This window comes from Cygnus olor, chromosome 4 (assembly GCF_009769625.2).
Source record: "Cygnus olor isolate bCygOlo1 chromosome 4, bCygOlo1.pri.v2, whole genome shotgun sequence".
Classification (NCBI taxonomy): Eukaryota; Metazoa; Chordata; class Aves; order Anseriformes; family Anatidae; genus Cygnus; species Cygnus olor.
In genome coordinates this window covers 54,144,463-54,169,624 of record NC_049172.1, presented here as the reverse complement: position 1 = coordinate 54,169,624, position 25,162 = coordinate 54,144,463, and the positions used below count along the sequence as shown (strand labels likewise).

The following is a 25,162-nucleotide window of genomic DNA, read 5'->3' as shown; positions in this document are numbered from 1 at the left end:
GCAAAGTGCAAGGAACAAATGTAATCTTGGGGCTGAGCTCACAGCTGGGTCCTGTCCCCCTGCCACCTTCCCAAGGCAGCACTGAAGTTGAAGGGACTGTAATGTTTTATGATGAAGCACATAGGAGGCGCATCACACAGTTTGCCTGACAGAACAGCCTGTCACAGCCTCCTGCCAGCAGCTCAGTCTCTGGTGGGCCTGAAGAGGCAGCTGGCTTCCAGTTTTTAGGGATCTTGAAAGGATTTTCTGCATAGGCAAAATGACCTGTAGAGATTGTTACTGCTTTCCAGCTGGTTGCTGAAAGTTTGCAGGATTGAATTGTGTTAGTTCTAACATAGCAAGCTACAGTGCAACCTCTCTTCTCCAGCTGTTTGCCCCTTGCCGTGCCCCAGACCTCCTCTTATACTCCTTCTGTCAGTGTCAGAAGGGTTTGTAGATCTAAATGATACGGTTTGCTTTCATTTTTTTCTATTTGTTAGAATTGACACATGGCAAAATTATTCAACCAGCCACTTGTACTTGGAAAAGGGTCGAAAATATAGTTTCAGAACAGTAATGTTTCTCGTGAATACAATTTTTCTTCGGTGCTTCCAAAAAAGTGTGATTTAGGGAAAGCTCCTGAACAGAGGCCGGACCAGGCTGGAGAGGTAAGGAGCAAGGAGTAGCTGTGCTGCTGTGGGTGGTGTGGAGCACTGGGGGGCAGCATTTCTCTCTGCCAGCTGGATACAAGCTCAGTACCTTTTGCTGTGATATTTCTCTCTATTTTTTTTATGTATGCGGGTAGAATGAGTGTTCTATCTTATGAAGTGAGGAGATTGAAGAGGAGGAACACAAGTCGTTAACAAAATCAATTATGCTATAATCTGATGCAGTGCTGTATTTCTTTTGAAAGGAGGTGTTCATTAATCTTTTTCTACACTTTTTTTTGGCCAGTTTCCTGTAAATGAATGCATAAAATTCACTCTGGCTCTCACACTCGTTATCCTAAACATTTTAAATTATAAAAATGTTTCTTCAGTTCTTTGATTTTTAGCTCCTCACCCTGCTTGCACCCAGATTTTCATGCTTATGTGGAGACCCTCTAACAGAGGGTCCAACCATCAACCTGACCTACTGCATCCCATCAATAAACCATGTCCCTTAGTACCTTCTGCCTGAGGGAAGGGTTCCTTCACCATGTCCCTTCCCCACTAGGGAAGGGATTGCACAAGGGGGCAGTCCCTTCCCCAGTCCTACTGGCCGTGTTATTTCTGATGCAGGCCAGAATGCCATTGGCCTTGCTGACCCCTGGGCCCACTGCTGGCTCTTGTTTGGCTGCCTGCTGACCAGCACCCCCAGGTCCTATTCTGCCCGACAGCTTCCCAGCCACTCATGCCCAGGCCCGTACCGCTGCATGGGGTTGCTGTGACCCACGTGCAGGACCTGGCACTTGGCCCTATTGAACGTCATGCAACTGGACATGGCCCATGGGCCCAGCCTGTCCAAAACGTCAATAGAAATACTAAATAAAACGGACTCCGGTACTGAGCCCTGGGGAGTGCCACTGGGGACCGGGCACCAACTGGGTTGAACTCTGCTCTCTGGGACTCTTTGAGCCCGGCCATCCAGCCAGTTCTATACCCAGCAATCATACACCTGTCCAAGCCATGAGCAGCCAGCTTCTCCAGGAGAAAACTGTGGGAAACCGTGCCAAAAGCTTTACTAAAATCCAGGTAAACCACATCCATAGCCTTTCCGTCATCTACTTGGCAGATCATCTTGTCATAGAAGGACAGTATCCTTATGGGAAAAATGATGAAGGGAATAGCTTGGCCATCATTTAAATCAGCCAAAGTATGGGCTTCACTCAAAGGTGAATAGTTTTCTATGGGATCATTTTTCTAAGCTCATTAACAGTATTACACAAGGATTAGGGCAAGCACAAGGAGGATGGCGGGGGCACGTGTCTAGAAGCAGAGGTTGGGTTCTCTTGCCCTTCTCAGGGGCAGTACGCGCTTCAACCAGTGCAGAGTGATCATGAAACTTCAGCTTGCACTGTAGCACAGCACTATATTTATGTACTTGAACTCAATATCTATAAATCTCTGTGCAGTGGGCTTTTTTCACTATGGTTTTTGCATAATGACTATTCAGAGTTGGTCATAGCGGGAAAACTGTTTTGCAGACTGTCAGAAGCTCCCAGCAGAGTAGAGCCAAATGCTAGATTTAAAGGGTGTGTGAATTGTTCTCTAAAATAAACGGTGGGAAAGTAATGGCTCTTGTAGTGAGCTTTCTTCCTGTGGGAGGTAGCTAGCAAAATTTTTATAACAGCTCTGTCAGTTTTAGGTTGGGGAATGGGTGATCTGTTTTAAGTTGGGCATTGGGGTGGAGTTGCATGTTGAAAGAAACAGTAATTTGGAGGAATGAAATGTTATGTAGTGTTTAGCAGTACATGGGGGGGGGGGGAGGAGCTTTCGCCAGAATAACTATGTAATATTTGAAAACTTGACTTGCAGAAAGATATTCTTTCAGAAAGGACAAGCATCTCCATACAGGAAAAAGAAACAACCCACACCTTAATTCATTCATTAAAAGGATTTGGGTTTCAGTCTCTGGTAGATAGAAGTAGCAGGCTGTTAAATCAGAAGTGCTGAAGAGAATCTTCCTATAAAAATTTGGATGCGAAGAACTGTTATTAAAACAAGTTGTAGTTAGCACCTATCTATTCGTTTATTTGCTTGTGGTAAGGTGTTATTTACACGTTATTTACGCAAAAGTATTTTTTAAATCATTTTGTAGTAATATTGCAAATACTGTAAAATCTCATTTTAGCATTCTATACTTAGAAAGTACTTAGAATTTTTACATAGTGTAAATTATTTGCAGTGTGTTCTCCAAAGCTGTTGAAGTGGTTTTTTAGCAAAGAAATGATTATTAACTAACGACAAATTCTGTAAATGCTGTAATAAATCCCGTTTATTAGAATTGATCCCTCAGTTATGTCCCTTTCAGAATGTACATATGCTGATAATCTTGATTTGCAGAATAGGAGCTGGGCTACCAGCAGTACCACAAATCATGTGCAATGACTTCTGTGACCACTGGAATATCAAGGCATTCATTTTTCAGCGTTTAATAATATTAATAAATGGGGTGAGTTTTGAAGGTAGTGATTACTTTTGAAGAAGCTCTTAGCTGTAACTGAAAAATCAAACTCTAAACCATCTCTTAGAGCTGATTTTAACCAATTGTACTGAAATACACAAGTTTTCAACAACTTGTTCAGTCATTCCTTGAAGTTGTATGTGAGACTAGAAGAACTTGCTGCTGCTTGTGATTCCAAATCTAAAGTTTTCCGGTAACACAAGGCATCTGGTCATGCTACTTAAGCGATTATGAAGATTCTCTCATTTGTTTGGTGAACTGAAATTTGTGATGCTTAAAATGCAACAAACTAAAATAGTCTGGTGCAAAAAATGAAATGCTTAGCTGGGATTCTTCCATGCCCGTTTTCAGTGAAGTATCTTGCCTGACTTATTAACCCTGGAGAGAGGATGTGGCTGGTAAACAGCACTTTTAGATAGTAACGTGTAAATAACTCCATAGTGAAAATGGCAGTAGCGCTTCATATTTGAACCTCCTCTCTCTTAGCTTCATGTAAAACCAAAAACAAATACTAAAATAAAACCATTTTCTACCTGAAGGGTTGCAGCTTCTATTCAAAGATGAATCTTGTAGTCTTGTTTTTGATATTTGAAGTTGGTTAGGCTAAGCGCTTGTGAAAGAATGTTTTGAAAATTTAGGCTTTTAGGTGGGTTTGTCACTTCTATTGTTTTTGACTGTGTGGTTTCTCTTAGTGGGTTTCGGTTTTTTTCTTGTTTTTGCAAAGCCTCGTTTGGTACTGAGATTGGTTGAATAAGAAACTATTGATCAATTAAAGTTAGTCAATTACAAATTAACTTTCATAAAAAATAAGGCTTAAGGCAGTATTCTGATAATTCGCTGTTGGGATGCTTTAATGTCCTCCTATAGAAAGAGAACATGAGTTTGTGTTCATTGTAGCTCCTTCTGGAGCTAATGGAATTTCCTGTTTATATCTCTACCCAAGTAATCAAATATTGGCCTTTCGAATGACTGCAGCAGTCATCCACTAGCTTTTCATTTACAAACTTTCCTTAGTGTGGTCCTTGGCAGCAATAAACTTTCCTATAATCTTTCCTACTTTGTGTATAATGCATGCACATGATAGTTTTGTGCAATACATGTGTTGATCCTTTTGGAGTGTAGGGCTACTCTGCATCTTAGGACTGAAGCACTGCTACACAAAGCCAAAGAGTCAGGTACAAATACATGGATTTGCTGTACAAATGCCTTCTCAGTCCATTCTTACTATTGGCCTGCTCTCAGCTCATTCTTTCTTGGGTGTTGTGAGAGGTGGGAGCATCAGAGCAGTACTTGTGACATAAGTATGGATGCACTAGTTCATTTGTACAACATTTCCAGGAGCAGTTTCACCTGTAGCTCTTTACCTTGCAGCAAGTTCTTACCAGCACGGGGCTGTTCGTGGCTTTCCCAGTGAAGTACACGCTTTCTCAAGGAATACTCAGTTTGTACCTACAGACTTGAAGAGGTACATGGTGCAGAAAAGTAATATGGACTTCCTATGGAAAATAACTTCTATGTTGATAAGATATAATAATAGTTATCAAGTCAACTTGCCCAGTCCTGAACCTGAATTGCTGAAGTATGGTAGGCCTGTAGAAGTAGCATGTATGGAGGCAGAATTTTATATGGAGCTGCAGTGACGGGTGCAATATATTTGAAAGAAGTACAGGCCAAATGTGGACTAGGGGTCTGCAAGAGCCAACAAGGTTGGCAGTTGAACAGGGAAGCAGTCTTTCTGTGTGTGCTGACACACTTAGTGTCCTTAAGTGCACCTACTAATATAATGCAAGTTTTGAAAGCTGCAATGACTTGGGTTTTAACACATGGCAGTTCGATTCAGTGGAACGTGCGCTCCCGGTTATGTTCAGTTCAGTTGCTCTACTGCTCGTCTTTGCTTTCTCTGCTGTCCTCTGGATCATTTGTGCATAACAATGAAATGTTCAGTTTCTTGTTACAGTATTTCTTCTCTGGTCTCTTCTGTATGTGACAGCTGGATGGCACATCTGCTGATGGCTCTGTTATATGTTTGTGGACGTGGATTAGTATGGACTTACCAAACGTGCGTTATTTTATACTTTGCTTTGAGGGCTTACCTGCCCATTCCACCTCCCTGCCTTTGCCAGCCAAACAGCTGACGCAACTCTGCAAACTTAACAAGCCACCTGAGCAGTTAAACTGGTTCATTTTGGTTTCTATACATCCTGGCACATGCCAGGATGGTGATGGGAGGGAAGGCAGGCTGTGAATGTGTTGCGCTTTATCAGAGTGGACTTCAGACTTTCTGTTAAATGTCCACAAGTGATAAGAAGAAAGAAAGAAAGAAAGACAGAAAAGGAGCTGCCAGTTGGAAGGCAAAACCAAACCTAGGACTCTTCCACAGAGGAATTAGAGGTAGGGTTGATAATGATAATTTTTCAGCTTGTAGAATTTTATAATTTCTTTCTGTTCTTTTTTTCTTTTATAGCCTTAACTTCTGTGAGCTACATTTCTTTTAGTGTCTTCACTAAAGGTTAGTTGGTAACAGACAAGAATTTTCCATCTTAAATGGAAGCAGGACCATGCTCCCGAATGGTTAATGCTCTGCAGTGGTTACATGTGTTGCTACAGTAAGGTTGATCACTGGAGGACTAGAACTGAATGACATCTCCAATAAATCTGAAGGTGATCTTTTATTAAGTTGGTCCTTGGAGAACAATCCACAAAATTTGCACCGAGGAAGTAGAAGGTATACGTTAGCAGGAGAATGTTAGGGTCATTCTTGCTTTAGGAGAACAATGTGTGGATGTATTTAATTCATTTCCTTGCATGTGTTTTCACAGCCTGTTTTTTTTGTTCTTGTTTTTTCCTTAAGCAGGTATCCATAAGCTGTCTCTGTAGATAGTTTGATAATTTCTAACACATTACATGTGTACATATACACATATAAAACCAGAATACATACCTGACACTGATCCATAAACCACTGAGAGGATGAGTAGGGTGGGAAGAGATTTGTTCCCCCCAAGAAGATGTACGTGCATCTTACTGGATGCTCTGAGAATGTACCAAGTGAATAGATTACAGGCAGAGTGTAGTGGATAAGGATGTTCCTATCTATATCACTTTTACTTTTTACACTAATGTTTGTTGACCGTTTGGGGGAATTCCTTTTTCTTAAGGCAATGTTGCTATTTGCATGCAGTGCTGTCTTAAAGAAAATGAAAGACTTTACTTAAAGATGGAAAGTTGTTTTTTTTCCTCTCCAAGTTCCCTATTTATTAATGGCAACGAAGCCAGTTCTGCTAGTGTTATCATTAAGAGCCTTTCTCTTATAATATTATTTAATATACATTGAAAAGGGATGATACCTACTCATTGCATTCATTCTACATAAAAACGTACAGAACATTGATGTACATGCTATACCATCACAAAAGTAACAAATCAAAATAATTTTCCTTTAATTCTCAAGCTCTTTTACAGTTGTAAGTCTTTGCCTAGGGACATCTTTTCATTTACTTGTAAAGAAAAAGTGAAATGTTTCCCAGTTTGTTTTAAAGGATCTGATATAATTTTTTCATTGTGTTGATAATAATCAGCTGTATTTCAGAATGCATACGTGTCAATGTTTCCTACTTCTTTGTGACACATGGTGGTTGCCTTTAAAGAGTCAAATATTTGTCCTTTGCTTAGTTCACCATCCCATGAAGCTTATTGTTCTAGGAAATGCTGTCTTCGTATCCACACTTCTATAAACTCAGACTTATATATGTTTAAATTGTGCCTACTAGCCAAAGAGGTTGAATTTATTTTTATATGTATTTTAGTACTTGAATTTAGTACTTGTGTGGTAACACAAATAAATGTTGTATAAGGAAACAGGTGGTATTTGGACCCACCCTATTGCTCTCCAGCTCTTCAAGAGGAAAAAACAGACAGTGGCAAAGCGTAGAAAACCAGAAGCCAACAGCTGTGAACATTTCCATTCATATTTAGCCGTCAGGTTCAGTTGTGTGAGTGCCTTCAGACAAATAAGAGAAGAATAGCTGCATATGAACCGTGTGAGTCAACATATGGTAGCTTTCTGAGCAGAATTTAAAGGGATAAAAGCCCTTCTGTTTTGTTAGTTTGTAGAGATGTGATAATTTGTGTGTGTGTGTTTGATTTGAAATACTTATCACTATGCTAGCCAGTGATAAAGAAATGGACCACCGAGCTACCATGCAGAGTGATTGTTTCAGGAATGCTGCTTTTCCAGGAGCATGCATGGATGTACTTGTCTTTGTCAGGAGAGTGGGGAATAGTTCTAGTTACACTGATTTTAAAGCATTTTCTTGCGTGTGTAATTGGTCAGCTTCTTCTCAGGGAGATGTTCCTCAGCCATTCTGTTTGGATAAGGGAGAAGTGCTGTTGTGATGACTTTTCATTTGGAGTTCAGTAGAAAGAGAGGGATGGTTTTGTTTGATCATTCATTTTGAAGGTGGTAAATTGAGTAATTTTTCTTCTAAATATATCAAAGACTACTGAGCCTTCAGAAAAGCTGTATAAAACAATAATAGAACTAAGTGATACTACATCAGCTATTAAGAAAGCAAAGTGTAAGAACTTAGGCTTCTTACATTGAGGACTTGATTAAAAACAATGTTGTTTACCCTTTCCCTAAGAAGAAAAGATTTCTCAATTTGTATGAGATATATTTAAGGATCTCTTTCTTTTGTAGTGATATCAGTCTTTTTAGAATTACCTTGCGTTCCTGTCAAAAAGATGCATTTTGTGGTAGGCCAATTGAAGCCAAAAGGAAAAGTGCAGAAGGTTGTGATGTGGTTAAAAATTAGAAGTGAGAACAAAGGTGTCTTAAGTGTTTATCTCCCTTTCTGAATGTTTACTTTAAGAGCAGGTAATTTATCCCATTGTATGGCCTTAGTTGGTGTTGTGTGTGTGTAGCTAAGGGTGTGTGTTTTCTTTGTCAAGCAGAGTTTAGAGATTATTTTTTAAATTAAGTGGGTGCTATATTTGATTTTATATGCTATTTGAATCATACCTGTTTTCAACTGTAGGTTGTATATCTGCAGGTTTTCAGACTTGCCTTTTCCCTTTTATTTCTGTCTTGTAAAGCTGTAATTAGTAAGTGATGGTGTTGGCATATGACACAAAGTTTAAAAAAAAAAAATAACGTCCAGGCTTTGGCCCATATGATTCTTATTCAGAAAAAAAAAATGTAAATCTGCTTGAAATTGTCATCTGGAAAATCTTGCTTGGTATTGCTGCCTCCTGTGTGTGTGTGTGTTTCTGAGTATGTAAGTCTAAGTAGTTCACAACAGCTTCTCTTTTTCAAAGATTACTCTGAACTGGGAGAACTTCCACCCAGATCCCCTTTGGAACCAGTGTGTGAAGATGGCCCCTTTGGTCCTGTGAAGGAAGAAAGGAAACGGACACCCCGTGAGCTTCGTGAGTTGTGGAAGAAAGCCATTATTCAGCAGATACTGCTTCTCAGAATGGAGAAAGAAAACCAAAAATTACAAGGTTGGTGAAGCTCTTTGTTACACACTACTGCGGTACAAGTTCAGATCTCGGTTTGCTCTGTGGCCTTGGCAGTGGATTGGACCAAACCTTAATGAAATGTATTAGGGACATATAGGTAAATCAATTTAGCAGCATCTCCCTCAGCTCTCATTTTGGTAAGTAATGATTTACTATTTATTTATTGTAAGTACTTAACTTATAATTTGTTTACTTCATCTTAATTGCTACTCTTTTAGTTTACAGTGGCTGAAGTATTTTAGTCTGGTGTCTAGAAGCGAAAATAAGGAAATACCACAATCACTGAGAAACTTGAAGCTGTGGTGGTTCTTAACACAACTTTTTGTGGCCAATGCTTCCTGCAAGTCTGTCATGGTGGTAGTTCTGACATGTAAAGTCAAAATGCAGGTCATTAAGAATATCCATTTTATTGTGGCAGCTGCATACAGAATCACAAGTGACTGTCCTTGAGAGGTGCTCCTTTGAGGATATGACTTAGGAGGACAGAAATGTTTATCTGGCTGATTTTAGAAGTTCAGGAAGGGAGTAGCCGCCTGGGTGTGGGGCACCTGGCATAAAAATGGCCATTCTTATTTGCCTTTGTGTAAACTTGGGGAAGGATTGTCTTCCATGAAGAACAGCTGTGTAGAGTAAGGACCCAGCAGTGTGAAAAGTTCAGTATACCAAACGTGAAATCTTTTTATAAACTTGCGATGAAACTTCTGGCTGTAGGAGAAGACGCCTCTCTTGGACATTGGCTATGGTCCCCCACAGCACTTACCCTACCTTCAAGCTATTTGCTGCTGGTAGTATAGCTCTACTTGGGCACTGCTATCTGAAGGATACCTGATACCTGAATTTCCTGAGTCCCAGAGGTGGCAGGCACATTCCCAAAAAATGCTAATACATTTTATACAAAGCTGCCAGTACAAAACCTGGCCACGGGAGTCAAATATACAATGCTAGGTGCCATGAGAAGCATCTGGAGAAAGAGGTACTGACAGCAGTGATTTATACCTGAAGGCCTGAGGTGTGCAGTATGCACTGTGGAATAAAGAAGTTGTCCTAGGTAGCTGCTGCATGAACAACTCAACCAGTGAGACAGTACTTGCAAAACCATAGGATCATAGAATCATTAAGGTTGGAAAAGACCTCCAAGATCATCTGGCCCAACCATCCCCCCTACCACCAATGTCACCCACAAAACCATGTCCCTAAGCACCACGTCCAACCTTTCCTTGAACACCCTCAGGGGTGGTGACTCCGCCACCTCCTTGGGCAACCCATTCCAATGCATGACTGCTCTTTCTGAGAAGAAATGTCTCCTAATTTCCAACCTAAACCTCCCCTGGTGCAACTTCAGGCCATTCCCTCTAGTCGTATTGCTAGTTATCTTTATGCTGCAGTAAGTACAGCTTTGCAATGTCATGCCACCTGCTCTGATGCTTTTGTCTCTGGGAGGAAAAAGTAAGAATTTCACATGCAGTAATAAATCTGAGTACTGCTGATTTAGTACTAAACAAAGTATTAAAATTCAATGCACAGTTGCATTTTTACTGATAAGGCTTAAGTGTGATATTGGGAATTAAGTATCGTCAGTTTCTAAATAAGCTTTTTAATGAAGGCATATTCTATCATTAGTCCTTGTGTGTCACTCTGTCATATTTCTGCACATGATACAAGAAGGCTGAATCAAGCTGTCAGTTGCCAAGTGCCACAAAACGTGTTTGCAAAAGACAAAAAATGGAAAGATTTCTCGGAGTTTGTTTTCATGTGAACTGAAAGTTAAATGCCGTCTTCATACCTGTGTGTAAGACTTGTTAATATTCTAATATATAAATATGTTGCATATTACCTAAAGAAAATGAATGTATTGACTTCACTATATGGTCTAGATACACTGTCACTTTCAGCGTGGGCACACAGCTATAATACAGCCTTCAGTGCTTGTAATCACATTGTTCTGGTTATGGCCCTTGTAAATTTCCGGTGATTTTTAACAGTTTTCAAAATAGTCATTTCTACTTCAGGCAGGCAGTGGAAGGGAAAAACTCCAAGGAAAAATAATTTTAGTGTATTTATATAAGCAACATAGAAACATTGAAGAATTGAACATACAAGCATCGAAGAATTAAACTAAAAAATAACATCCTTTTAACATACATTTTTCTCAATACTGTAACAAATAGGTATGATTTTTGGTGAATTTCTATTGTGAATTTTCAAAGTGGCAATAGGCTTATGTTGTATGGCAGAATGTCCTCAAAATGGCAGTTTCTTGTTAGCATTACAATAATGCATCATCACTACAATGAGGTATGGTGAATGTATCACAGCAACGTTATTAAAAAGCATGGTTGCTTTTTGATATAGTCTTTCAGAAGCATGGTTCCAAATCTTGCAATTTGCTCAATGACCATTATCGAGAAGCAGTATTTTTTAATTTATTTTTTTTTATACTTATAGATCCTTTTCAGTCCTTTCTTATTCTTGAACCTGTGCCCTGCTGGTTGTGCAGGTAGAGAGCTGCTGCCCATATCCCAGAACTCTTGTGCTGGGACTGCATGTGTTGAGTCTACAGCCACATTACAGTCCAGTTAAATAAAAAAAAAAAAAAAAAAAAAAAAAAAAGCTGGGATACCCACTGTTAGATTCTCCATTGACTTGCCGGAGTCTGTTTACTCCACTTTCTTTGTAGTCTCATGTAGGTTTCCTTATAGCATATTCTTGCAACATTTCATCCCTTTTAGGAATAGATGTCTGACACCTTTCCATCTCGTCTGTACAGTACCTTTTTTTCCAGAAAAACCTGAAAAATTTCTTCTGTTCTTTTGGTCTTGTGACCTGCACAAATTCATTCAGTGTTCCTAAAGGTCTTTAGTCTACATGAATGCCGCTAGTAAACCATTTTTTCCAGGTACACTTTCACACTTTATCCATGAAAACAAACAACACAGAAACAACATGTAAATGTTTTGCCAGGAGTCCCTTTGAAATTCTCGCTCCAGTTCCAAACTTTGAAATTCACAGAATCACTGAATCGTCTAGGTTAGAAGAGACCTCCAAGATCACCTAGTCCAATCTCTGACCTAACACTTACAAGTCCTTCACTAAACCATATCACTAAGCACAACATCTAAACATCTCTTAAAGACCTCCAGGGATGGTGACTCAACCACTTCCCTGGGCAGCCCATTCCAATGCCTAACAACCCTTTCAGTAAAGAAGTATTTCCTAACATACAACCTAAACCTGCCCTGGCACAACTTTAGCCCATTCCCCCTCATCCTGTCACCAGGCACGTGGAAGAATTGACCAATCCCCACCTCGCTACAGCCTCCTTTAAGGTAACTGTAGAGAGCGATAAGGTCGCCCCTGAGCCTCCTCTTCTCCAGGCTGAACAATCCCAGCTCCCTCAGCCGCTCCTCGTAAGACTTGTTCTCCAGACCCCTCACCAGCTTCGTTGCCTTTCTCTGGACTCTCTCGAGCACCTCCATGTCCTTCTTGTAGTGAGGGGCCCAAAACTGAACACAGTACTCGAGGTGCAGCCTCACCAGAGCTGAGTACAGGGGGACAATCACTCCCCTAGACCTGCTGGCCACGCTGCTTCTTATACAAGGCAGGATGCTGTTGGCCTTCCTGGCCACCCGAGCACACTGCTGGCTCATATTCAGCCGACTATCAACCAGTACTCCCAGGTCCTTCTCTGCCATGCAGCTTTCCAGCCACTCATCTCCCAGCCTGTAGCTCTGCTTGGGGTTGTGCCCCAGGTGCAGGACCCGGCACTTGGCCTTGTTGAACTTCATGCAGTTGGCCTCAGCCCATCGGTCCAGCCTATCCAGATCCTCCTGCAGAGCCTTTCTACCCTCAAGCAGATCGACACACGCACCTAACTTGGTGTCATCTGCAAACTTAGTGAGGGTGCACTCGATACCCTCATCCAGATCATCGATAAAGATATGAAAGAGGACTGGCCCCAGTACTGAGCCCTGGGGGATGCCAGTAGTGACCGGCCTCCAACTGGATTTGACTCCATTCACCACAACTCTTTGGGCCCGGCTATGCAGCCAGCTTTTAACACAACGAAGCGTACGCCAGTCCAAGCCATGAGCAGCCAGTTTTTTGAGGAGAATGTTGTGGGAAACGGTGTCAAAAGCCTTACTGAAGTCAAGGCAGACCACATCCACAGCCTTTCCCTCATCCACTAAGCGTGTCACTTTGTCGTAGAAGGAGATCAGGTTTGTCAAGCAGGACCTGCCTTTCGTAAACCCATGCTGACTGGGCCTGATCGCCTGGTTGCCCTGTAAGTGCCACGTGATGACACTCAAGGTAATCTACTCCATGAGCTTCCCTGGCACTGAGGTCAAAGTAACAGACCTATAGTTCCCCAGGTCTACCCTCCGACCCTTCTTGTAGATGGGCGTCACGTTTGTTAGCCGCCAGTCAGCTGGGACCTCCACTGATAGCCAGGACTGCCGATAAATGATGGAAAGCGGCTTGGCCAGCTCCTCCGCCAGTTCTCTCAGTATCCTCGGGTGGATCCCATCTGGCCCCATCGACTTGCGTACATCCAAGTGCTGTAGCAGGTCGCCAACCATTTCCTCGTGGATAGTGAGGGCCACATCCTGCTCCCCATCCCCTTCCACTAGCTCAGGGTACTGGGTATCCAGAGAACAACTGGTTTTGCCACTAAAGACTGAGGCAAAGGAGGCATTAAGCACCTCAGCCTTTTCCTCATCTCTTGTAACTAAGTTTCCCCCCGCATCCAGTAAAGGATGGAGATTCTCCTTAGTCCTCCTTTTTGTGTTGATGTATTTGTAAAAACATTTTTTGTTATCTTTAACAGCAGTAGCCAGATTGAGCTCCAGATGAGCTTTGGCCTTTCTAATTTTGTCCCTGCACAGCCTCACAACATCCTTATAGTCCTCCTGAGTGGCCCGCCCTCTTTTCCAAAGATTATAAACCCTCTTTTTTCTCCTAAGCTCGAGCCACAACTCTATGTTCAGCCAGGCCGGTCTTCTTCCGCGCCGGCTCGTCTTTGGGCACATGGGAACAGACCGCTCCTGAGCCATTAATATTTCCTTCTTGAAGAGTGCCCAGCCTTCCTGGACTCCTCTGCCCTTCAGAACCTCCTCCCAAGCAACTCTGCCAACCAGTGTCCTGAACAGCTCAAAGTCAGCCCTCCGGAAGTCCAATACAGCGGTTTTAGTGGTCCCCTTCCTGACTTCGCCAAGAATAGAGAACTCTACCATTTTGTGGTCGCTCTGCCCAAGACAGCTCCCGACCACCACATCTTCCACCAGTCCATCACTGTTTGTTCACGTTCATATAAAGAATTTATTTTCATTTTTGCCACGGTTCTTTGATGCTTTCCCTCAGCATTTGAAGGATTATTTAATACAGTGCAATATTCTTGTAACTCAGAATCTGAGACAAGCACAAAAATGTATTGGATCCCTGCTTGAGGAGCCGTGGTGATCTAGAAGGCCTTATTTAAGACTGAGTTACATGCTGACCCTTGTTCTGATTTCTTCAATGGCAACTTCAAGAGGGCCTGGATAGGTTCAACATTCTGTTAGTGTTCAGAGTTCTGAAGCTTCCTACACTTGAACTTTCCTTTTTATGTGGACTAGAAAGTGTCATAATAAGTAGATGCAACTTTATTTTTGTGATTTTTTGGTGCAAGTCTTGTGCACTGATTTTTCTAAGAGTTTGGAAATGGAAATATCCTGATAGGAAAATTTTGGCTTTTTATTTGTCAGAGTCTCTCATGTTTCTTTAGATTTAAGAGTTGCCTAGCTGTAAGGAGCTTCATGTAACAGGCCAAACACTGTTAATGCAAGTAGCTGCATGTAATATCTTAAAATAGACAACCAACCAACCAAAAAAAATAATCACCACCAACAAAAACCCACACCCCAATCACAACAATTTTTACACTTAATGTTTCAGAATTAATTGGCTTCAATTTTTGACGGATTGCAGAGTAACTGTTTGCATGATGAAGTTCTAAGTTAAATTAACCCATTTTACAAATATTAAATGATACTAACTGGTGCATTCATGATATAATTTCCCAGCTTCGGAAAACAATTTGCAGAACAGACGTCTGAAACTTGACTATGAAGAAATCACACCATGCTTAAAAGATGTGACTCTGATTTGGGAAAAAATGTTGAGTACACCTGGAAGGTCAAAGATTAAATTTGACATGGAAAAAATACACTCTGCTGTTGGGCAAGGTAAGCACTGTTTGTTATTTTGAGTCGTTGAAGTGTGCGTAAATTGAAAAGGAATAGGGTGACTCTTTAACTACTCCTTATAACCAGGTTCTTGCTGGAGCTGTTTCTCAGGTTGCTGACTACACGAGTAACAACGTTTGGTATCTTCATGGTTATTTGTATGCATGTAACTTTCCCTTTCAGCATTAGCTGCAGTTGTATTAATGGGGTTAAAATACCTGGGGTTCTCTCTTTTTTAACATAAACTGCTTACGGGAAAGGTGTATAGTACCTCTGTGTATCATAATAGTTGCAACCCAATTTTATAAACAAAGTTGTAATTAAAGAAATGAGTCTGGATAATGCCAAAGACATGACCGTGTAAAGAACTGAAGAAGCTGTGTGCGCTGGAAATTCTGTTCCAGCCTGGCTAATACATGTACATACAAACACTATACATTGCTATTTCTCTAGAACTGCTTTTTTTTTTTTTTTTTTCTGAGATGAACTAAGCATGTGCTTACAGTCTTCCTCGGAAATGCAGGACTGAGTGAGCAGACCTCATCTTTGTTGCATCAAGAAAAATATAACCTATGGAAGTTTTTTAAAAGTTCTAAAAAGTTGGGTTATTGCTCAATGTTACTTATGCCATGGTTGGAACTGAAGGCTGTATGCTCAGTGCTGTATGTAGCTGATGCTGAAGACAGCTTCTCCAAGGAGCTTTCTATAGTTTTATACAAAGTTTTTCAATGTGTAAAGGAAGTATCAAGAATTCACTGCTAGCAGATGCTGTTTAATATTGTAAATACTGAGCCTACCTGTATGTTGTTATCTGAGCAAGTTGCACCAAATTGTCCATTTGTAATGACTGGGTAGCTCCACATTTCTAACAGTATCAAATATCCCCAGCACAGATAACTGCAGAGTAGAAAAAGCTCATTACCACAGGTGTCCTTCCTTTCATATAGATAAAGGCCTCTGTCCAGTCAGTATGTGAACATGAGAAAAACTTGATTTCTGTTGATAGTCCAGTGATGCTGGCCTGCGTTGGTGTTCAAGCTAGCAGTTTAACTTGAAGTGATGCAAAATAAATAAATAAATCCCTGCTTAATGGATTGCTACTAATAAAAGAGATACAAGTACCCAGCAGATGGGTAAATAATCCATAGATCTTAATGCTACAAACATCTCTATAGATCCTAATTGTGGCAAAACCAAGTTTTTAGAGTGATGTCAAACTTCATATAAATGCAGAAATGAAAAATGCATTTAAATTCAACTGAGCAAGTTCTAGTTTAGACCGAAGCTTTAAAAATAACTTGAGTAAGCAAGGCAAACAAGCAAGAAATGCAAGATTCAGTAGGCATGGGGCTTAAATTAGGATAGTAAATATGTAGTATTGACCCATAACATACACTGTAGTAGCTGTTTAAGTATAATGCATATTTCATTTACATGTACAATGCAGCATCCAGAGATGAACTCAATATGGAACTATTTCTCTTAAGGGAACTTTAATTCATTTGTAATTTTGCATCTGTAGATGTGCTCTATTAAGCCAATTCTACCCTATGTGAGACATTCATCCTCACTGAGGTTAACAGGACTTTATATGGATATCTGAAGAGGCACTTTCCCTCACTGCTTCATGTTGGAGACTTTCAATAATCAGGGTTAAGCTCCCTAAAGTAATTTACAGACACACAGTCTAAATATACTTGTGGTTTGGATTCAAATACCATACAGATCTACTAGCATTTCATGCTAAAGTAGTTGTCTCTGAGTTACAGTAGTCTAGCAAAAATAAGTATTGCAGAGAGAAATTCATATCCTTTTGTGCTGATATGAGAGACAGTAAAGTTGCTGTTTTGTTATCTTTTCATGCAAGATGTATGCTTGAGTTAATTTTTTATTTCTTCTATTGCTGTAGACATCCATACGTTACAAATATAATGGGGAAAAAAAAAGCAAACCTCTGTAGAACTTAAAGCCATAGGTTGCTTCAAACTGTAATACCTGGTTCCAGTATATCATGGAGTAGACAGAATACTTGCCCAAAGAATAGGATATTGAATTCTTGTGTAGATGATATAATAGTGCCAATCTTGTGCTGAATAAAGTATGCATGTAATAATAACCTTTCTGTTCCTTTCAGAGCTTTGCATATAGATGCAGATAAAGGTTACTGTTATATATGTGAAATAGTTAAGTAGCTTCATCCCTTGATACAGAGAAAGAAATTCAGGCTTTAATAGATTTTTACTTGCACCAGTCATTCAGCAAGCCCATAGCAAAATTGGAAATTAAATACTTGCTTCCTGAGTTCTTGGCTTTTGTTGTAGTCTCTAGACCACATCTCATTTGTACTTGTTAATACTTTGGGTATATATGCATCCCAGCTTCCTGAAATTTACTCCCAACAGAAACGTCAGTGCTGTATTTGGGGAAAATGTTAATTACTTTTATTGTAGAGCCTTATCATATATTTTAATATGGAAAATGGATGATAAGCATATAGTTTTTCAGAGACCAGCATTACAATTTTTGCTGCCTCCTCTAGTACTTCTTAGACTGAATGTAGCTGCTAACCTTAGACTTAGGCAAGCTCACCCTGTTTCCACCTTAAATCTGTCCTGCTCCATTGTTGGTGTCTTTTATTGGTGAAGGAAGTACAAACACATTAGTTTGATCTGCTTCTATGGTCTACTGGAGGCAGCAGATAGATATCTAGCAGATATGGATCTGCTTGCATATCTAGATACAAGATAACAGATCTTTAGTTCCTGAAGCCTGTTAGCTCAACTGTAGCTGAACCCTCAGTATGAGTGGGAATTTACAGTTTTAATGACCTTCTTCTCTCAGGAGTACCACGTCACCACCGTGGGGAGATCTGGAAATTTCTAGCAGAGCAGTACCATCTTAAACATCATTTTCCAAATAAACAACAACCAAAGGACACACCTTATAAAGAACTCCTGAAACAGCTAACTTCCCAGCAACATGCAATACTTATTGACCTAGGTAAGTACAGGAGTGCTGTGAAATTAAAATAAGGGTTTTAAGATCTCCAGAAGAGAAATAAATAAAAGAAAGTAACACATAAAAAGCCTGTCAACATTTAATAATAGGTTGTTGGTAAAAACTGCTTTTGATGTGGTGTAAGTGAGAACTATTACTTGGCACCACAAAGAAAATGTAAAATCTGCCTTTCAAACACAAAGGTCCTTTGCAACATGTGGTAATTAGAGGCAGAACCAGATGCATCTCTAATGCATCTGTGTTTCAGATATTGATGGTGAACTCCACAGATCAGTGGAATACGAATTGTCAAGAAAATAAGTCAACATTTAAGTGCAGTTGGTTGAGTAACAGGTGCTGTTCATTCCTGAAGTCCAGTGTTTTGCTGTCTCCTAAACACCTTTGCTTGAAGTATTACAAAAGTGTTTTCTGGGGGAGGGAGGTGAAGGGAGGGGGGGCAGGTTTAAATGGGTAGCTGCTAGTACGTGGTATTTTTACTTCTATTAAAACAGACATGAACAGCTCAACAGCTCTTTTTTTAAGGCAGTTCTCAGCAGGGTGTTCTGCCTAACTGTAAGCAGTAGCTGGCTCCTAATTTAGGATAGTTTAATTGGTCTGTGGAGGCACATCTGCTTCACTCCACTGAGTACAGTAGAGATTAGAAACCAAGGCTCTTGAATTTTTGAAGTGTCCGTTATAGAATCATACAATGGTTTGCGTTGGTAGGGATCTTAAAGATCATCTATTTCCACCCTGCTGCCATGGGCATGGACACGTCCCACCAGACCAGGTTGCTCAAAGCCCCATCCAGCCTGGCCTTGAACACCTCCAGGGGTGGGGCATCCACAGCTTCTCTGGGCAACCTGTGCCAGTGCCTCACCACCCTCACAGTGAAGAATTTCTCCCTAATGTCTAAATTTAAATCTACCTTTTTTTAGTTTAAAGCCATTACTCCTTGTCCCATCATTATATCCCCTGATAAAGAGTCCTTCCCCAGCTTTCCTGTAGGCCCCATTTGGATATTAAGGTCTTCCCGGAGCCGTCTCTTCTCCAGGCTGAACAACCCCAGCTCTCTCAGCTGTCATTGTAGGAGGGGTGCTCCAGCCCATTGATCGTCTTTGTGGCTGTCCTCTGGACTTGCTCCAACAGGTCCATGTCTTTCTTGTGCTGGGGGCCCCAGAGCTGAACGCAGGGCTCCAGGTGGGGTCTCACAAAAGCAGAGCAGAGGGGGAGAATCACCTCCCTCACCCTGCTGGCCACACTGTTTTTGATGCAGCTCAGGATACAGTTGGCTTTCTGGGCTATAAGCGTGCATTGCTGGCAAGTAGGTGGGCTTCAGACAGGCTTTTGGTCTTCTTAATTAGTTTCCCCTTTTTCCTTACATTTGTTGTTCAATGCTTATAAAATTGTTTCTAATATTAGGAAGAAACACAAGAAAGGAAATTTAAATGCAATGAAAGGATTGTGTCCAGTAGGTAGGAGCAGAAAAGGCTGCTGAAAATAATCGTAAAAGAGCAGTTCTCATGCACCTCAGAAAAACTACACCATGGTTAACTTTTCCTTCTACATTTCCTGTTCCTCTTTCTTTATCACTTGGGGTTCCTTTTTGTAAAGTTGTTTTCATTGATTGACTCTTGTCATGGGTAGGCTAAGATCACCAAACCCAGGAACACCAAAAATCAGTTTGTTCTCTAAGACATGGATCACTGCTAAACGTTGTTACTGCTTGCTGTCGCTCCCACACTGTTCTGTTAAGGTCTGTATCAGTAGCAGTAACTCCTCCATCCTCCACTTCAGAAGCCACGAGTTGGCCATTTGTTTCATAGATCTCACAAAGTCTTTTGGCATCCTCTCGTTCTTCTCTCATAAAGGCTGCTCCCTTTTCTTTGTGGTTCAGCCTCCAGGCAGCGTGCTGCACATGGCTGCTCCTCAGATGGGTTAAGAATTCTGTGGTATCTTCAGTCATTAAAGGATTTCTAACGTGACAGTAATTGTTCAAATATATGCAGTTGTTGAGTCAGATGCTCACGTGTCTAACCTTTACCTTTGCAAAAGTATTTGTGCTTGAAAGCAAGTCATCTGATGCAAGTTTTTAACACCTCACTGGTATATGGCTGAATTGGATGTTTTACAGTTAATCCATCGGCTATTCTTGGAAATATAGAGTTGTGGATATTTCTTTTAAGATATTGTTCTCTCCTGCCTTGGATATTTCAATTCAGTTTATTGCCTCGGAAACCAGGAGCCATCCTCATTTTTCCACAAGGATGTCTTTTGCACGTGGGGTAATTCTTTACTCTCAGTGTTCATGCTCTTTCATAATAAAAGAAAAAATAATCTTTTCTTCCAGAAAATGACAGAATTTACAAAGGCTTTTGTGGTAGCGTTTGTGGTTTGGGTCTGAGGAGTTGTACAGAGCAATTTAAGAGTTCCGTAATAACTAAGTTTAAGTGAATAAATTTACCGTGGAAAAACCTGTTGTTGGGGAAATTTATGCATCGTTAACTAACCCAATGTCATGTGATAGGATGGTGATAATTTACAGGAAAACGTGTACTTGGTTTGGTCTGAATGACTGATACATAGTGTATTATTATGGCTTAGGTCTTTTCTGTAAGATGTCATACAGTTATCCTGTTGTACTTCCATTCTTTACAACTGTACTCAGTATTTGAGCATATTTCAGTGCAAGTAGAAGGCTATCCACCCTTTCTTCCACATCTTATAGGAATCATCTATACTGAGAGCTGTTCAGGGGCACCTACTTCTTAATACCTCTGTGCAGACAGTCTTCAACATGTACCGAACTGTGGGAATATTTGTCAAGTTTAGCTGGTGAACTAAGCCTTACGTGGTAAATGAGAATATTTTCTCCATCTTCCAATCAGTGTTTTGCAACATTTAGTAAAGTAAGTCAAAATGTCAAGGCAGTGCATACAAAACAAAAATCTGGTGGAACAGGCACAGTTCTGCTAAAACTGGCATGAGCTGAGCTGGGGAGAGTGACTTGATCTCACCTTTGTTCTCCTCTGTTTGTCTCACCTGCCAGGTTGAGGAGTGGCACTGGGAAGTGTGTGACACTCCAGGGAGCCTTAAGTGGCCAGCTGGGAAGAGGCAGTCGCAATGTGTTCAGATTGTTTCCCTTGGGACTTGGTCACGCTGATTCTAGGAATTCCCCTGGACTGCACTGTGCCAGAAGCAAGTTTTTTGTTTTTGAGAGACACTTTTGTGCAGACACAGATCATTTGCTCTAACCAGTACCGATCAGTCAAGTCAGCATATGTGGCATCGATACCCCTGGCAATATGCGTGGGGGTTCTCTCACACTGAAGTGCTGCAGTAATGGGTGAAGAGCTTTGTGCAGGGTTAGTGAGTTGGCTGAGTAAAGCTGAGTCCATAGCATGGCAGAGCTGACACACGAGAGGGTGCGATAACTGGCAGCTGGAAGCACAGGCAGCCTAAGGGTGGTTTTCTTATATAGCACTGGGGCTTGCTGGCTGTTCATGTTTTCTGTCTGGCTCTACACACAAGTACGTTCTCTTCATAGCCATGTGCTCTGCTTGTAGAGGCAAATAACTACAGGCATTGGTGAATCAGTAACTGCACGTATTTGTTTTCCTGCAAAGTGATTTTGTGGGGGAGCTGTTTTATAGCCCATTAGCTGAGGGAAGGATGGGGTCCTGGTATTTCCTTAAGATGAAACTAGGAAGCTGAAAACTTTAATAATTCGCATTAAAACAGGGTAGTACAGTGCAGTAACAGTGCAAGTGGATAGGCAGCTAGAAAGAATTTGCATGTTTTGACTTGTGTTTCATCAGACTTTTAGAAGTAAACAGAGCTTCAAGAACCCTTCTGAAAGCATCCACATCTCCCTTGAGAAAGAACTCTCATTCTTGCAACGTGTGGTTATAATATTTAAAAAAAAAACTTTCTCAAATTAAGCCAAAAATGTCTTGCTGACACAATATGAGGCAAAACCGTAATGGTATTGCCCACACTTCATTGAATTGATGGATTTTCAGATGGCAGTACTGCTTTCTGAGAATGAGGAGCTTCTGGATGCAGAGTTAAGGTACAGCAGCCACTCTCCTGGCCCAGTTTACTTGTTACTCTGCTACTTCAATACATGGACAAAAACAAAGCCACAGTCCTCTGAAGGGTTTTTTGGTATATTTCCTTCTCTGGCCCCATTTGCACAACTGCTGCAGTCAGTGGGGATTTCAGCTCCTGAACATTAGCTTTATGTTCAGTAAATAATTTCTTTTCCTGCTAAGCTAGAGTAAACTGATCTCCAGATGCTATCAGTGTAGGAAACTGTTGTACTCATCACTGGGTGTTTGCTGAACGCAGTAGAAAATTGTTTTGTTATATTCTGGAAATAAAGTAGTTGGTATAGGTACTTACTTTCTCATCTTGGTACTCTTGAGGTATCAGAGTTCATTTCAGTCTCTTTTCAGCAGGGCAACAAATAGGTCCTAAGTAAAAGCTGAAATTCTTAGTTAAGTCAGAGACAGGGCACTCAGAAACAAATCAGCTAATGAGTTTAGCACTTTGACTCCTCCATTTACTGTTGTAGTTGATTTTCTGTTTGTTTAAGCTTCTTTGCGTTTTTGTTCTTGCTCAGCTTACGGTTTTTCTTCATGACTTGTGTGAAAGGAACCTTGCCACAGGTCTGCCTTTAGTCTGTGCTGTAGTAACTTCAGGTGGAGAAGTCTCTGCAAAGGAGTGCAAGCTCCCCTATATGTGTGGAAGCTAAAAGCATCACTTCTGTAGCGTTCAGTTATGTGACCGGGCCTGGCCTGGGGAGGCCTGCTGAGAAACTGCATGCTGGAGTCCTGTGTGACAGGCCAGAGCAGCTACCGGATGGCGGAAGGACTCTGCCCCAGGCTTTGTCTTCTTGAAACAGGAGCTCTGATGTTATCTGGCAGCACAGCAGCATTCCAGGAGCTAAAGGGTGGGGTGGTGTTTAACAAGTGGGCAACTGAAAAACAAGCTCCACTTACTACTAGAATAAAAGAAGTATTCAAATTTCCTCTCAGTTCAGGTATGTAGCAGGGGAAATGTGATAGGGCGAGGCTTCGAGGCTTTTTTTTTCTTCTTTTTTCTGGAGATGAAAATACTGTCTTTGTAAACATGTTCTGAAATATCTATAGAAGTGAGGCTGTTAATGTGTCTGCTCACAGAACCGTGATATCACCAAATGGCTGAGGTTCGAAGGGACCTCTGGAGAGCACCTGCTCCAGCCCCCTGCTTTAGCAGGGTTCCTGTCAGCCCATTTCTCTGCCTTTCAGGCCCCTGTGAGTGGTACCACAACACTCTGGTGTATCAGCTGCTATTCCCAATTTTGTGACAACTGCAGACTTGTTAAGGGTGCATTCTGTCCCGTCATCTAGGTCTCCTTAATCAGGGATCAGCTAGAATAAAAGCGACAAGTGTCCTGACAAGGATCAAGGGCAGCTGGCAGAGTTGATAAGAAGCTGCTAGAGCTGCCCTTACCATAGCCTTAGCCTTACCTGCCAGCAGCAGGCACCCTCTGCTTCTTAGAAATCCACTGACAGTCCCAGGCAAAAAGTGCCCAGAAGCTCAAGAAGAACTCAGAGGAACAGAGCCCAGAAGCTGCTGCACAAACTGCTGTTTTTCTGAGTAAATATCATGGCTCAGACTAATTGTTTAAGTTACTGATTTGGATTGGTTTGTTATAAGGACAGGTGGGTTCCAGCTCTGTATAAAAGTTTACACACATAAATCAGTCTGGGGTGGAAGTTACCATCTTGTTCCTGAACTGAGGGGCTGGGAATGGTTCAGTTTTACTGCTACAGCTCTGGAATTAATATAGTTTACCACAGGCTGGAATCTAAAGAGGTGTGGGGAATAAATCCAGAGTTCATCACTACTGAGAAAAGGTTATGATCCCACAACTCACTCCCACTCTCCAAGCACCTGTCACTCGTGGTGGTGCTCATGGGACACCTCAGTACAGCAGAGTGACAGGGCAGAAGACCTAAGTCCCCACAAAAAGGGATTCTTCTGCCAGGTTAGTGAACTGGAACAGCTCATGTAAGAGTCCGAGCTTTGTGGTGCAGTAAAGAAGTAAGGACTCATAAGACTGGGAGGGACCAAGATGGGGAGGGAGGTGATCAGATGCACTTACTGGAAGGAAAAACAAGAATAAAAGAAGAGGAGAATGAGCCCTGACCCAGAGAACTTGGGTGTTATAAATCTATGTTTGGATCCTAATAGTTATCTAAAATCTAACACTGTTTAATTTGACAGAAGAGGACTGGGTGAGTCACTGAGCCTCTGAATTGAGTCTCACTATTTTAGGCAACCACCTCCTTGCTATAAGCCCTTGAACAAACTGATCAAGTTCCAGTCATAAGAACCAGTTACTTAGCTGTCCCACGCAGCAGTCTGTCCCCATCCCAGAGCCTGTCTACTCTGGCAATTTCCAAATTCATTTTGCAGCTACTGTAGCAAAACTACTTAGAGAAACCCTTAACTGTAGAGTATGAATCAATAGTTTTATATTGTTAACTGTCTTACAGACTTCCTGAAGGTTGACTCAGAATCTGTCTTTCAAAAGAATCTACCTTTTGAAAGACTGTTCAATTTGATAACATGACAAGTTTTGTGTCGTTGTTTTGTTTGTTCATGGGTTTTCTGGTGTTTTTGTTTTTGGCTATTCTTTAGTGTAAATCACTAACCTCTGCTATTTTCACAGGACGCACATTTCCAACACATCCGTACTTCTCAGCACAGCTGGGAGCTGGGCAGCTGTCCCTCTACAATATTTTGAAGGCCTATTCTCTTCTGGACCAGGAAGTAGGATACTGCCAGGGCCTTAGTTTTGTAGCAGGAGTTTTACTACTTCATATGAGTGAAGAAGATGCTTTTAAAATGCTAAAGTTTCTCATGTTTGATGTGGGGCTGAGAAAACAATATCGTCCTGATATGACAATTTTACAGGTACAATTTCTGTTTTTCTAATACAAGAATGTTAATGTTAAATTATAATAAAGCAACATAGCAATATAGGTATTGTCAACAATATAGGTAGCAATATAGGTATTGCCAACATCTGGAGTTGAACTTAAATTCACTTTTCAAGAATGGAGATGATGATCTGGAAAAAGAATATAACATCTTAAATGCACAAGTTTCAAATAAAAAAAAAAGGTTACTAGGGAAATTATGAAAACCATAACAGCAAGAATTCTGCTATATGTTGTATGAGGTTCAAATGACCCTGCAAATAAGCCTGTTGTAGACTCATGGGTGAC

At 41.1% G+C, this 25,162-nt stretch overlaps 1 protein-coding gene across 17 annotated transcripts in view; it reads left to right on the top strand.

The window, feature by feature from the left end:
- TBC1D1 (TBC1 domain family member 1) overlaps nucleotides 1-25,162 on the top strand; it is a 117,223-nt gene that overhangs the window by 80,407 nt on the left and 11,654 nt on the right. For all 17 annotated transcript variants that reach the window (XM_040556741.1, XM_040556746.1, XM_040556744.1 and 14 more), the window contains 4 exons: nucleotides 8,461-8,646; nucleotides 14,724-14,885; nucleotides 17,727-17,885; nucleotides 24,604-24,848. In XM_040556741.1, the coding sequence (XP_040412675.1) occupies nucleotides 8,461-8,646; nucleotides 14,724-14,885; nucleotides 17,727-17,885; nucleotides 24,604-24,848 (752 nt within the window). The remainder of the gene's footprint in view (nucleotides 1-8,460; nucleotides 8,647-14,723; nucleotides 14,886-17,726; nucleotides 17,886-24,603; nucleotides 24,849-25,162) is intronic.